Here is a 14,189-nt window from a genome sequence, read left to right as displayed (position 1 = left end):
TATATATTTTATATTATATTTTTTTTACACACACACACACGCACACATATATCTGTTCTGTCTCTAAAATAAAATGTATGGCGCTTTATTTATATCTTTATTCTTATATATATATATATATATATATATATATATATATATATATATATATATTTCACATATGTAAAATTTATTATTTCTGCCTGAATTTAAATGACATTTGGCATAGTGAACAGTGCTTACTGAGGGTGTTTTTGTCAGTGACATTACAAAAGGATTTTGAACAACTTTTTTGCAACACACACACACACACACACACACACACACACATAAACCTCTTGTTTCGCAGTGCTGTACAAAATACAGTTGCGTGAATAGGGCTTGCGGATATTGAAGCGGAATATTCATGACAGATTTCCTCTGACTACAGAATGTCTAAATATTCACTTAGCTCCCTACCTAGACAGCATTCTAGTTAAAATCGGCGCTAGCGGCATTCCGGCCGTCATAAACTCGCTATGAGTGTGGTGGGCTCAGTGTGTATGGATGAGTTGAGCAGCTTGAGCTCACTCGGAACACGCCCGAGACCCTAAGCTTGTTGTCTACGCAGGCATCTCAGTAGTATTTGAGGCGCGGCCGCTAACTTCCTTTCGGACAGTGAGTGACACCGCGACAGTCTCACTGACTGAGGCACTGAAGCGCATCACTGATGGAATAGCCGGTGTGAAGCGACTCTTTTCTACATCTGTTCATTGGAGAAACTTTGTGAATAAAGAAAATACCTTTTGACTGGATTGCGACTGAAGTGGTGAGTTCGCTTCATATAGCCTAGGCTACATATATTATAATTTTACTTCATTTTATTATTAATTTCGATTTTAAATCTTTATTTTGTTTTTGTTTTTTATTATTTTTTATTTACTTTTTCTAACGTCTATACCCTTTCCTTTGAAGCTAATTTCCCATTTTCTTTTTTATTTTTTTTATTTTTTTAAACGAGGTTTCTACGTAGATAAATTAGGCTAAATAGTAGCCCCAATAGGCCTAGCATTTAATATTAAATTATATATCTCCTTAATGTTGATTGTCATAAGCTACTCGATACTTTTGCGGACTGTTTTTGCCGTTTCTCTGTAAACTAGAATATGTGGCCTGTTGCTTCGAGTAGGCTATTGAAAGTAGCCTAGACCTAGTCTCTATTTTTTTTTTTTTTTTTTTACGGCTGTTACATACAAATATTGATTGGTCTCATTGGAATCCGAAAGGTAGAACTAAAGCCATAACTTTTGCTACAGTCTTAACTTAGCGTCTATGTTTATGCAAATAGCCCCTAGTGCCTGCATGGTCTCTTTATTCGTTTGATATCTATCTGGTTCAGTCAGACTTATATGCCATCAAATAATCGTTGTTGTTCATTCTTTTTCTAAATTCTTTATTTGGATTCATTTCTAATGTATAACGCAGTAACTTAACTGTCAGATTCGAATAAGGCTACATGTTTTATTTAAACGCAGTCACATGTGTTTGAGGAACCCCCATATGTTTCTTTGAAATAAAACCAGGCTTTATCTTTAGTTATACTGGTAGCCTACTTCCGTAGTTCACTATAGTTTTACAGAACATATTAATATCAGAGGACATATTTTAATATTTAGCTTCCTCCTCAGAGGATCAATCTCCTCATGTAAAACGACACTAAAAAACAATGTCTTTACAGTTACATTTGACATTTCTCTATTTGCTGTTTGCCTGCTGAATAATAAATTCAGCAGGCAAATAATAAATAAGCTTGCGGTATGTTCTGACAGTTTGCACATAGGCTACAGTAGCCTATGTTTCTGGGAGAGAAAACAAAAAACAATGAGAAGGAAGGTGGAACTGACATATCTCATAATTTGCATGTGTGGTTAAATGGAAAGGCCTGTAGTTCTGTAGTCTCCTCACGCTCTGGGATAAGTGGAGGTTCGTCTGAGCTCTGGGCCTTTGAGGGACAAAACATTCTTTGGATGGAATGGGCGACACTGTCGAAAGGCAAATCTGAAAATTTCCTCCGGGAATGATCGGTTATCGGATCCTGAGTCGGAAGAAGGAAATGTACTTGTGATTAAGCCAGCAATTAAGCAGGTTAAAAGGGAAACAAACTGAGTAAAGGCCTGAAGAACTATCACCCCTCTTGTGAAAAAGAAGAACACTTAAGCATACGTTTAGTTCAGAAATAATATACTTTAAAGTCTGGTTTCACAGACGGGGCTTAGATTAAGCCAGGATTAAGCCTTAGTTCAATTAGGACAATTAAGTAGCTTTTATAAACGTGCCTTAGAAAAAAAAAAAACATTACCGGTGTGCATCTTGAGACAAAACAAGATGGCACTGATATATTTTAAGAAATGTCAGTGCAAGTTGCTTTCAGTTAAACCAGCTCAAACATGCATTTTATGGGGGAATGATCTCCCCATCCTCATTCGAAATGCAGAATCCCCGACAACTTTCAAAAATGCCCTTAGCTGGCTTATGCTACTCTGAGCAATGCCTGAACTTTGTACTTTGAGCACTTCTTGCATTGTTTTTGCCTCTTCACAATGACTCGCTTAATTTAGTCCTAATTTGTTAGTCGCTTTGGACAAAAGCGTCTGCTAAATGACTCAATTTTAGTCTGGGACTATAAGCCGTGTCCGTGAAACCAGGGTTAAAAGAATAGGCCTTATACTAAGGGATAGTTCACCCAAAAATTCAAATTCTGTCATCATTTACTCACTCTCAAGTTGTTCCAAACCTATATGAATTTCTTTCTTCCGCTGAACACAAAAGAAGATATTTGGAAGAATATGGGTAACCAGACAGTAGATGGGCCTCGTTGACTTCCATAGTATGGAAAAACAAAAACTATCACTGTCAACACATCAAAATAAGTATACTTATATTATCCACAAGTACAGTTTTTTTGAGAATATACTTTGAAGTACACTAAAAGAGTACATTCAATACAATTAAGTGCCCTTCTTTGTCACAAGGGCGCTAACCCTTTTAAAGATTCGGACTAAAAAAGCATTTGAAATTAAAAACAAACCCAAAGTATCACTTCAAAGTTTAAAAGAGAAAGCAGAACATGGGTGAACAAGCTAAGGGAAACAAGTTCGTAATGCATCACATATTTCTTAAACTAATTGCGTAAACTTTACTAGGCTGTTTTACATGAATTACAATTCAGTGTTCAACAGAACTCAGCTACAATGACCCTCATATAACATCTTTACTATTTACGTCTGTATCCTGGTTATCTTCAGGACAAACAGACTTTCCATTAATATGAAATATGGTGTTTTGGTTGTGGTTTTGTGTCAGGTCATGTGTGTCCTGACTGAAGGTGCATGAGTTAATTATCAAACCGGAAAGGACCTAAACCGACATCACTATAACAGCACATTGCTGCTGCTGTTTGACTCAAGAAGATGCAAGTTGGTGATCATAAAGAGGCCGAAGAGCTCAGAAAGTGCGTTTTCCGTTCACCTCTCATTCAAAATGCTTTTTTCTTCCAACAATCAACCAAGCTGGAAATCTGTATGTGATGGAGGCAGTTCTGTTGGTTAATTTCTCATTTTTAAGTTCTGCTACTCAGAAATATGTTGGGGTGTTAAGGCTAGCTGATTTAAATCGGCTTTGAACATTAGGTCTCAACCAACCACAGTTTCCACTGAGTAGCTTCCGCGTGTGCATGTGTAAGCGAGTTAATGACAAAACCACAGGCGAGTGAGAACTGCAGCCTACAACGTGGAAGTCGCACGAGAAACTGACTTTTATATCGACTTTCACTACTTTTATCAGTCATGGCTGCATTTCCCAAAATAATCTTAAGCTTAAATAGATTGTAGCGACCAGTGATGGTCTCTACAATCTACTTACTGTATGATTGCTTATGACGATTATGACAAATGATTTCCCTTTAACATTGGAAATTCTAATCTGAAGTATCATCTTACCACTTACCTCTTAGGTTAATATTGCTTGTTGGCTATGTGTTTAATACATAATGAGCCTTGTATGGCACATTACAGACATTTTCCCATCATAATCTGTACCATACATGCTTTCTGAGCAACAAAAATGGGCGTTGTTTTGGAGGGAACAACCCATGATTTGCATATTGTTTTCTATTTCGGAATGGCTCTTTTGTTATTACATGTACAAGAATAACCTGCATTAGTGTCCTCTGTGGTGAACTCTTCAGGCCTCAACATGGGCTGTGTGGGGACCAAACCGGACCAGGATCCTATTGGCAAATCAATGGGCAATGATGACAACCGCAACCTGACAACACATTATTCCAAAGACCCCACGACTGGGAACAAGGATGTAAGTAGAAGCATTGTGGAGTTTTCAGTTATATGGAAAAAAAAATTCCTGATCATGACTTCTACTGAAAAAGTGCTGAGTTGAGATGAGCTAAACCATAAGTATTAGTTGTTTCAGCATATTTTGTGCCTTCGCATACTGTACTTCCACTTTCTTAGAGGGGGTGTTGTGAACATATCTCTGCAGTACAGCTGCACAATATCATCTTGACTTTGCATAACATGCCTAACTCTTTATTATTATTATTTTTTTACATTCCCCCCTTTGAGCACAGATATGAACTTAAATGGTTTTAATTCATGAATGCTTTGGAATACGGACCAACAGTTGGTCTCTCTTTTTTTAAAGAAGCTTAAACTTAAACTTCAGCAGATTATTGCAGAAGTGAAAGCAGCTTCAAAAACGAAAGGGTTAAAACGTTTACCGTAAAGCAAATGTACTGCAATAAACATTTTGTATTTTATTCAAAATATATATTTTTACAAATAATTTGGACCCTAAAATGTCGAACTAAGTTGTGTTAAGCCCGCTAAAAGCTTTTTAAAATACTGTTTCCATTGTATCGCAATGCAAAATCCCCCAAAAAATTTGCAGGATGAATTTTAAGTGTTTAAGATTATGAATTTATGATGATTGCGAAAGTAAAAGACAGTTTACAGGCTATATCCTAAATTTAGTGTTTACATGTTTAAATATGCATAATTTATCATGTAGCTCTGCACTTGGATGGTTTCTAGCTGCTTCCTCCTAATTTGCATATTAACCATAAAAAGAGTTTGAAATGTTTATTTGTTTGAACAGATAACCCTCTGTTTGGAAAGTTGCCTCAGATGAGTCTGTTTTTACACTCAGAAAAGAGAACTGAAATGTCTAGTTGGTGTCTTAAATGCTGCACCATATTTTTCCATCTACAGAACAGATTGCCTCCCAAATCAGCGAGTCCTGGAACAGAAAGTAAGTGAAAGTGTCTTTGAACGTTTAATTCAGAAAGTTAGATTAGCACAACATAATTGATTAAAAATACACACTCACTGTGGTTAACCTTAGAAGAAGCGCGCTATATAGGCTCACTCCTCGACATATAAACGTGCGAAGAGCAGAACTGTTGTGAATGTGTGATCACAGCTCTTTCACGCTGAATATTCCATTTGTCTTTAGCTTCGGATAACATTGCCATAGCTCTGTATGACTATGAAGCAATGCATGAAGGTGACCTGGGCTTCAAGAAAGGAGACAGACTCAGAATCATTCTGGAGTAAGTAGGCCTCTTATTCTGTCTGATTGTATATCTCGCTTCTTTGATTGACTGAGTCATTGACTGTTGTGTTTAGGTCAGGTGAGTGGTGGAAAGCAGCGTTGCTCAGCAGTGGTCAAGAGGGCTTCATCCCCAGTAACTATGTTGCCAAGGATACTCTGGAAACTGAAGAGTGAGTAAATATAGATTGTGTACATTTTTAGTGGTGCCATTGATATCACGGTTGTGAGAATTCATATATATATATATATATATATATATATATATATTCTTATGCAGTAAACAAGCATATTAGAATGATTTCTGTAGGATCATGTGGCACTGAAGACTGAAGTAATGATGCTGAAAATTCAGCTTTGTCATTAAAGGAATAAAGTACAATATATTAAAACAGAAAACATTCATTTCATATAGTGAAAATATTTTTAAAAATTAAACTTTGTGTTATATTAGTTTGGCATGGCATTTCAGAAAACAAGTGTTAGTAACTTGTAAAAAAATGTTTTACTTCTGACCACTGTAATCAATCTCTCTCAATCTCTCGTCTTCAGGTGGTTTTTTAAAGGTGTCAGCAGAAAGGATGCAGAGAGACAGCTGCTGGCCTCTGGAAACAAGAACGGATCCTTTATGATCAGAGACAGTGAGACCACCCAGGGTAAGTCCAGAGTGTCAAAGCTGTAATCTTGAAGCATAAGCAGTGTTATTTTCTTATATCTGTAACATTTTTACTTCAGCTGCTGATTCACCAGGTCTTTTATCTGCTCTTAAAAACACATGTACCTCTTCCTCTCAGGAAGCTACTCTCTGTCTGTCAAAGACTGCGATCCTCAATCTGGAGACACCTGCAAGCATTATAAGATCCGCACACTGGATAATGGCGGTTTCTATATCTCCCCACGTATCACCTTCAACACCCTGCAGGATCTGGTTGCCCACTACAAGAGTAAGTTCAAAATGCAAAGATGAGGACTACTGTAACATACATAATATCACATTTCATTGGATTATAGACATCATTTTTAAATTTTTAGTGTTAGGCGAGAATTTGATCAACCTTTTTCTTGAAGGATTGTTCACTCGATTGGTTTACATTTAACAAACATTTACATCTACAGAGCAGAGCGATGGGTTGTGCCAATCTCTCACCACTCCCTGTCTGAGTCCCAAACCTCAGAAACCTTGGGAGAAAGATGCCTGGGAGATCCCACGGGAGTCCCTGAAACTGGATAAACGTCTGGGAGCAGGCCAGTTTGGAGAAGTCTGGTTGGGTAAGACGCATACAGCTTGCTGTTATATGTATGTCTTATGTGTCTGTCTACTACTCCAACAAATGATGTGGGTTGTTTTGTAGGGTCCGATAGCTTTTCTATGTTTGACCAGGGTAAAATACAGGAATAAAATGGATGGTTAGGACTTGGCAGCAAAATGGCAATAAACTCAGTAATACAGTTAATGTGGCGTCATATTTTCCATTGTTCAGTGACATTTCGTGGGCGAAATACAGTAATTTCAATAGGAATGCAATTCATAGTTTTCAGTCAAGTGAATGACGTGGATCCCTGGAGGGCAAAACATCCACACAACGTTTTAAGCCACACATATTTAGATCACCTCTTAAAAGAAGAAAAATAAAAATATCTGAACAAAATGCACGTAAAAACACTTTAAAGTGCTTTAATGTACTAAAACAGTGAATTTAAAAGATCCAACTCGGTACACACCTCAGAATATGAACGCAACGTGCTAAATGGTTGTTTTCTTTATAATGGTTTTCTATGGACAAACGCTTATTGCGTTTATATTCTGGGTTCATCCGCCCACTGGTCTATAGCACGCATCATCAACTAAGTATACACTAAACCCGGTGTCCAATATCACCGTCTTACATCATTGGTTCTTAATACAAACCTGGAGGAAATGACTGGCGGGTAATGGAGGAAAGCCTAATTTTGCCCTCCAGGTGGGCGTTCATTTACGAATTTGACGTAATGTGAAAACTATGAATTGGTAATGTCGTTTGCTGAAAAATTCCCCACACAGATTTCGCATCGTGTGCAAGTTGGTATCGTGAATTCCCATGTTGACCAAGAGAAATCTTGCTTCATACATTGCTACACTATGTAATGAACTATATTACTTGGTGAAGGAATTGTTTATTATAAAACATTATTATAATATTATTTAAAATTAGGGGTGCAACGGATCAAAAAACTCACGGTTCGGATCGTTTCTCGGATCAGAGTCACGGATCGGATCATTTTTCGGATCAGCAAAATTTTTTTTTTAAATTAACACTTTTAAAATGGCGACTGGATGACGTAACGTGGCCATGCTTGATGTGTTTCCACCGATGTCCCGATACCACTTTTTCACTTCCGATACGATACCGATGCCGCAGCTTTGGCTATTTGCCGATACCGAAATCAATCCGATATTTTTATTTTAATCTTGAACTAATACTATTAATAATAAAATATATGGAAGCACTTTGCTCAATTAGCCACATACAAACATCTCACTCAAATGGAGAACAAATACTTCTTCAGTATATAGTCCACAACAACAGTTGATAATGAAAGACTGCCACCCTTTATTCAAAAGACCTTGAGATATGTTTGGTAATTGTACCTGAATGAATTTAAAATTAAACTTTAACGTTATTCTCATCTGAATTATAAATAATTTATTTCTGTATAAAATAATACTAGGCCTACCATTAACAACATTTGATTTTCTTTTTTAATCAATGTAGAATGTGTAACTTCAAAATAAACAGATTAATGTTTTCACTGTTCGATCGCGCCCGTGCCTCTCTCTCTCTCTCTCACACACACACACACACACACACACACGCATTGCAATCTTGACATCGCAGCCTGTTCATTTTGCTGCGTTCACACGAAATGCGAATAGAGCGTCAAATTCGCGTCTAGTTCGATGCTTGAACAGTTTGAATCCTTTCGCGCGTCCAAAGCGAATAGGACGCACCGCGCGCGTATCATGATAAAGCAAGCGTTTGAAGCGAAATAGACGCGTGTTCCAGGGAAGCCAAAATGCTCCCATACAGGTAATTTTAAATGACGCGGGGCATTCAAGCTCCTCCGTTCCTCCGCTCGCCATGACCACGCTGTGTGTGGACTGAACATACGCACAACTTCTTCTTTTTTTCATAAATCAATCCGCGAATCACGTGTGTGCCGAACCGAAGATATTGATCCGAACGGATCACGGATCAATGATGATCCGTTGCACCACTATTTAAAATATATTAATATTAGATTTTAATAAATTACTATGTACATATAACAATATTATATTATTTTAATATATTAATATTCTATTGTAAATATGTTTTAAATGCACATGAAAATGTTCCATTTAATGTTTATTCATATTTACTATAATATTTATTAAGATATGATTTATATTTAATATATATTATAAGTAATTAAAACACCTTGGTGTTTTTTTCATGAATTATTTATTCATATATGTTAACTTTTTATAATGTATTATAAATAAATAAAAATACATTAGTGCCATTTATCATATGAACTACAGTATATTCAAATTCAAATTTATTTGTATAGCGCTTTTCACAATACATATTGTTTCAAAGCAGCTTTACAGAAAGTGCATTTCAGAAATGTACATAGAAAAATTAAATATATGAAATATATAAATATATTAAAATATATGTAATATTTATTAATTTATGTTCAATATTTATTATAAATAAATACAAACTTGATGTCTTTTCATATTTGATCACATTTATTTATTTATTAATATATTTTGGAAATAGATTATAAATAAAACATTAAACAATGGTGTCTTATTGCTTTATTAACAGAAAATACATTAGATACAAATTTAAGTATTCTATATATGAATCATGAATACAAAGAAAGTAACAATTCCGTTTTTCATTAATTACAAACCTCAGAAAAAACACCTAAAAGCTGCACCAAAAAAAAAGAAGAAAAAAAACTGGATCTGAAACCCTGCCACAGGGTTCTGCCAGACTTTGAGCAGATAGTAAACACTAATAAGTGAAAATGAAGAATACTAGTGAAACCTGTCTCTGTTTGCTTCTCAGCAACATACAACAAGCACACAAAAGTGGCAGTGAAGACTATGAAGCCTGGCAGTATGTCTGTGGAAGCTTTCCTCATGGAGGCCAACTTAATGAAATCCCTCCAGCACGACAAACTGGTCCGTCTCAACGCTGTGGTCACCAAAGAAGAGCCCATATACATCATTACAGAGTTCATGGAGAAAGGTGTGTGTGTGTGTGTGTGTGTGTGTGTGTGTGTGTGTGACTTTAGCCACTTCAGTGTGCAATGCATATTGCATAGCCTTATATATCTTTATTATTTATCTGTTTGTGCGTACATGTGTTTTTCAGGCAGTTTACTGGACTTTATTAAAAGCGATGAAGGGAATCGTCTCCAGTTGCCCAAGCTAATTGACTTCTCAGCTCAGGTGAGCCGCTTTAAAGGTCTCATTTGTTCAGTTAATGTGCTTTCCTCCCCCATATACTGTAGAATCACATGTTCCCTTGTTGTGGAAGACAGGTTTGTCCTACTAGATTTTAATATTCAAATTTGATAACCGACAGACAGTAATATGTGTGTACATGGGTGTGTGTGTGAGAGAGAGAGAGGGTGGACTGTCATTAACATGACAATCTATTCCTTTTTCTCTTTGTCACTGTTAATCCAAGATAATATCAGCTTGTTCTCTTTATTGTGCAAGTGATTCTTTAAAACTGTAAAATATTTATTCAGAATCAGGTAATAAGAAAGTTATACTAAAATAATTCTAAGAAATATTGGGGTTGAGGAAGTACGACATAAGAATTGGCATCGATGTTTCATTCAAGCAAGTGTAATGGTTGCAAAAAAAGGGTTGGAAAGAGGAAGAGAATTGCAAGCACTTAACAAGACTGATGTGAATCTGCAATGACCGATAAGAGGTCACACACACACACACACACACACACACACAAATACTGTTTTCCATGTTGTATGGGGACTTTCCATAGACATAATGACTTTTACACTTTGCAAACTGCATATTCTATTCCCTAAGCCTAAACCTAGCCATCACAGAAAACTTTCTGCATTTTGACATTTTCAAAAATCTTAATTCTGTATGATTCATAAACTGTTTTCCTCATTGGGACCAAAAATGTCCCCACAAGGTCAGAGATTTCTGGTATTACTATCCTTGTGGTGACATTTGGTCCACACAACATGGGTTTACCAGTGCCACACACACGCCAACACACATACATACACACACACTTATTATAGCTTATCGTACCTGTTGCTGACTAACCTATGTTATCTTGCTCTCAGTCACACAAACTCAGTACATACACATTAAAAGTAGCTAAACCTGGTTCTTCTTCCTGACTTTAGACAGCAGAAGGCATGGCTTACATTGAGCAGAGAAACTACATTCACAGAGACCTTCGTGCTGCCAACATCCTGGTCAACAAGAGTTTAGTGTGTAAAATCGCTGATTTTGGACTGGCCCGTATCATAGAGGACAACGAATACACTGCCAGAGAAGGTTAGTCTGATAAGTTGGTAACTTGTGGACAAATGCGTGCATAATACAGGTTATTGCCAGCGGAAGTTGTGTTAATATATGTTTGTTTTTTTACCTAAGGTGCAAAGTTCCCTATAAAGTGGACCGCTCCGGAGGCCATAAACTATGGTTCCTTCACCATTAAATCAGATGTGTGGTCCTTTGGCATTCTGCTCACTGAAATCATCAGCTATGGTCGCACACCGTACCCAGGTTAGTGGTCACCTCAGTGCACCGTGAATATGCTAAAAGCTTCATTCTCTGGAAATGGTGCCATTCGTGCCTCCTTTTTGTGTCCCTATAATTGCTATTTAAACAGTTAAAAGGATCCTGAACTACTATTTGATTGATTTTACACTGGCAAACTCAAGTTAACTCAACTCAAATAATTTGAGGAAACCGAATATTTATGAGTACTGTCCACAAAAAGTACATTTTTGACATTAAATTAAACTACTCAAAATCGTGACGACTTACAAAATCACTAAAACTTAACTTAGTAAAGAAAACATTAATTAGACATATCAGCTTACACATTGCATTTAATTAGCTAATTCTAGTAACTAAATCAGTTTAAATTCTGCTTAATGTAATCAGTTGAGTTCATATAACTGTTTATTGACCTTTATTTGAGTGAAACAAACTCACTTTACAATACCATCTGCACAATTTTTTTATTTTATTTTTTAAAGAAGTCTCTTATGCTCAACATGGCTGCTTTTATTTGATACATACAGTAAAAACAGCAACATTGTGTAATATTATTGCAATGTAAAATAATAATTTTTCTATTTGAATATATGTTAAAGTGTAATTTATTCTTGTGATGGTAAAGCTGAATTTTCAGCATGATCCTTCAGAAATCATTCTAATATGCTGATTTTCTGCTCAAGAAACATTTCTTATTATTACCAATGTTGAAAACAGTCTTTACTGTCATCCATGCTAAATAAAAGTATTTATTTATTTCTTTCAATAATAAAACATTTGAACATAGGGTAGTGTATTTAATGAATGTCACTTTTCAGTGTATTTTGAAATCTTTGTTTTTTAATAGAATATTTGCTAATCTGCATATCCCCATTCATCATCACTACATTTGGAATATATAGAATAAGAAAAGTTCTGTTCAAAGTGTCAGTTATACAGTGACATTTCTAAAACTAATTCTAAAAGTTTGATTTTACTGTCAGCATATTTGAGGAAATGACCTATTTATGACCACCTGGTTCAAACAGAAGTACGCTTCCGTCTTTATCATATTTCATTAAACGGATACCCTTATTTTGGCATTGTCAAACTCAATATTCTAACTTTTTTTTATTAAAAAGAATTTATTTTCTGCACAAGACCAATAATATGGTGTGGTGCGATAATATTAGTTAGCTATGATCTTGAAGTGAGAAGGTATAATTCCTTGAAATTCCAGAAATAACTATTTTAAAAGTACACTTTAGGGGAGAAAACCCCTGAAATTTTGCACAGTTTTCAAAGAATGTCCCCAAACTAACTTTCTGGTAACAGCACATGCTAAAAACTTGGCGAACTCATTTACCTGTTTACGCTGTGTTCAGGTATGACGAATCCAGAGGTGATCCGTGCTCTGGAGAGAGGATACCGTATGCAGCGTCTGGACTCCTGCCCTCAGGAGCTCTACGACATCATGCTGGAGTGCTGGAAGAACAAGCCAGAGGACAGGCCCACCTTTGAGTACCTGCAGAGTGTACTGGAGGACTTTTACACAGCCACTGAGAGCCAGTATCAGCAGCAGCCTTGAGACACACACACACACACACACACACACTTTGACATGACATCTTGCATAAATCCCTCGTATCAGGAGCTTTCAAAGAAATGTACACATATATATCATATCCCTCCCAACCCATTGACTTTATACATATGTAGTGAAATCAAATGTGAAATGTTATAATGTGTTATTTAAATGACATGTAAATGAATATAATTTCAAAATCTCATTATAGCAGTTGTATTCCTATCATGCAGAGCCCTATGCCTTACTCTGAGTGTTGCACAACAAAAGCTATATCATTTTAATATAAAACCATTTTTCCTGATTTATTTGTAAAAACCTTATGTCAGATGTATTTTAAAACTATATGTTTATGCGTATTGCCATTGAGAATACACACTGAGAGCATACAATAAATTGTAGTTTTGATTGTTTATGAGAAGATTAATTCTAAAACTTCAACCTACATTAGGTTTCAAATAAGTTATTCTGGATTATTAAATGTATAAAAATATATTTGTTCAGCAAAAGGATATTGAATCGATTTTGAATCATTGCTCCAAACATTTTAGAAAAACATCTATGCCTAAGGTAGTTATGAATATCTCTTTAGTTTTGATTTAAAAAGGACAGTTTGAACTTGTATTAAAGGTCTTTGTGTATTGTGATTGTACGCATTTGTAAAGTATGCTTGGTTTTTTGAGATTTTTAGGTTTCTTTGGTACTTTTACAAGCCTGAAGCTATTCTATTTAATGCTTGATATGTGTCTTGCTTTCACGTCTTCGGTTTTGTTGATACTTGTTTGAACTTTTGTGCAATAATAGTAAAGGAAATCAAATGTGACATTCTTTTATTTCATTATGTTTTCCTGCAAGCGCATTGAGGCACCTCATTTGTGGCTTCATTAACAATCTCATTTGTGAAAAAAATAAATAAATAAATGCTGATTATGCAGATTTTCAATACACTTTTCTCTGATGTAAAGTCCTCTGCAGAGTTCCCTATAGCACAATAATCATGTTGCTATTTTTGTATATGTTGTTACAATTAGTCCACAAAACAAATAAATGTATTTAATTTTGAGTCTGGCACAGATGGACAATCTCATTTACTCTCATAATAGCTCTACAAAATTGTTCAATTATTTTATTGTTGCATTTATTAAAGTTTACAAGACCATGGAAAATTACATTAAGACATAACTATTCATTAGAGTTTTCCACACATCAGCACATTACTTACGTTTAATGAGC

At 35.7% G+C, this 14,189-nt stretch overlaps 1 protein-coding gene across 1 annotated transcript; it reads left to right on the top strand.

Annotated features, from left to right (window-relative positions):
• Positions 1-362: 362 nt before the first annotated feature.
• hck (HCK proto-oncogene, Src family tyrosine kinase) lies at positions 363-14,118 on the top strand. Its single transcript, XM_081386633.1, has 13 exons — positions 363-787; positions 4,205-4,329; positions 5,244-5,283; positions 5,488-5,584; positions 5,661-5,756; positions 6,136-6,239; positions 6,378-6,527; positions 6,700-6,852; positions 9,684-9,866; positions 9,993-10,069; positions 11,011-11,164; positions 11,264-11,395; positions 12,757-14,118. The coding sequence occupies exons 2-13, from the start codon at positions 4,213-4,215 to the stop codon at positions 12,957-12,959; spliced, it is 1,506 nt and encodes a 501-aa protein (XP_081242759.1). The 5' UTR covers positions 363-787; positions 4,205-4,212; the 3' UTR covers positions 12,960-14,118.
• Positions 14,119-14,189: the final 71 nt, after the last annotated feature.

Source organism: Scardinius erythrophthalmus, assembly GCF_964197995.2.
Source record: "Scardinius erythrophthalmus genome assembly, chromosome: 15".
NCBI classification, from domain to species: domain Eukaryota; kingdom Metazoa; phylum Chordata; class Actinopteri; order Cypriniformes; family Leuciscidae; genus Scardinius; species Scardinius erythrophthalmus.
The sequence above is the reverse complement of the archived record's forward strand: the minus strand, read 5'-3'. Positions and strand labels throughout refer to the sequence as shown.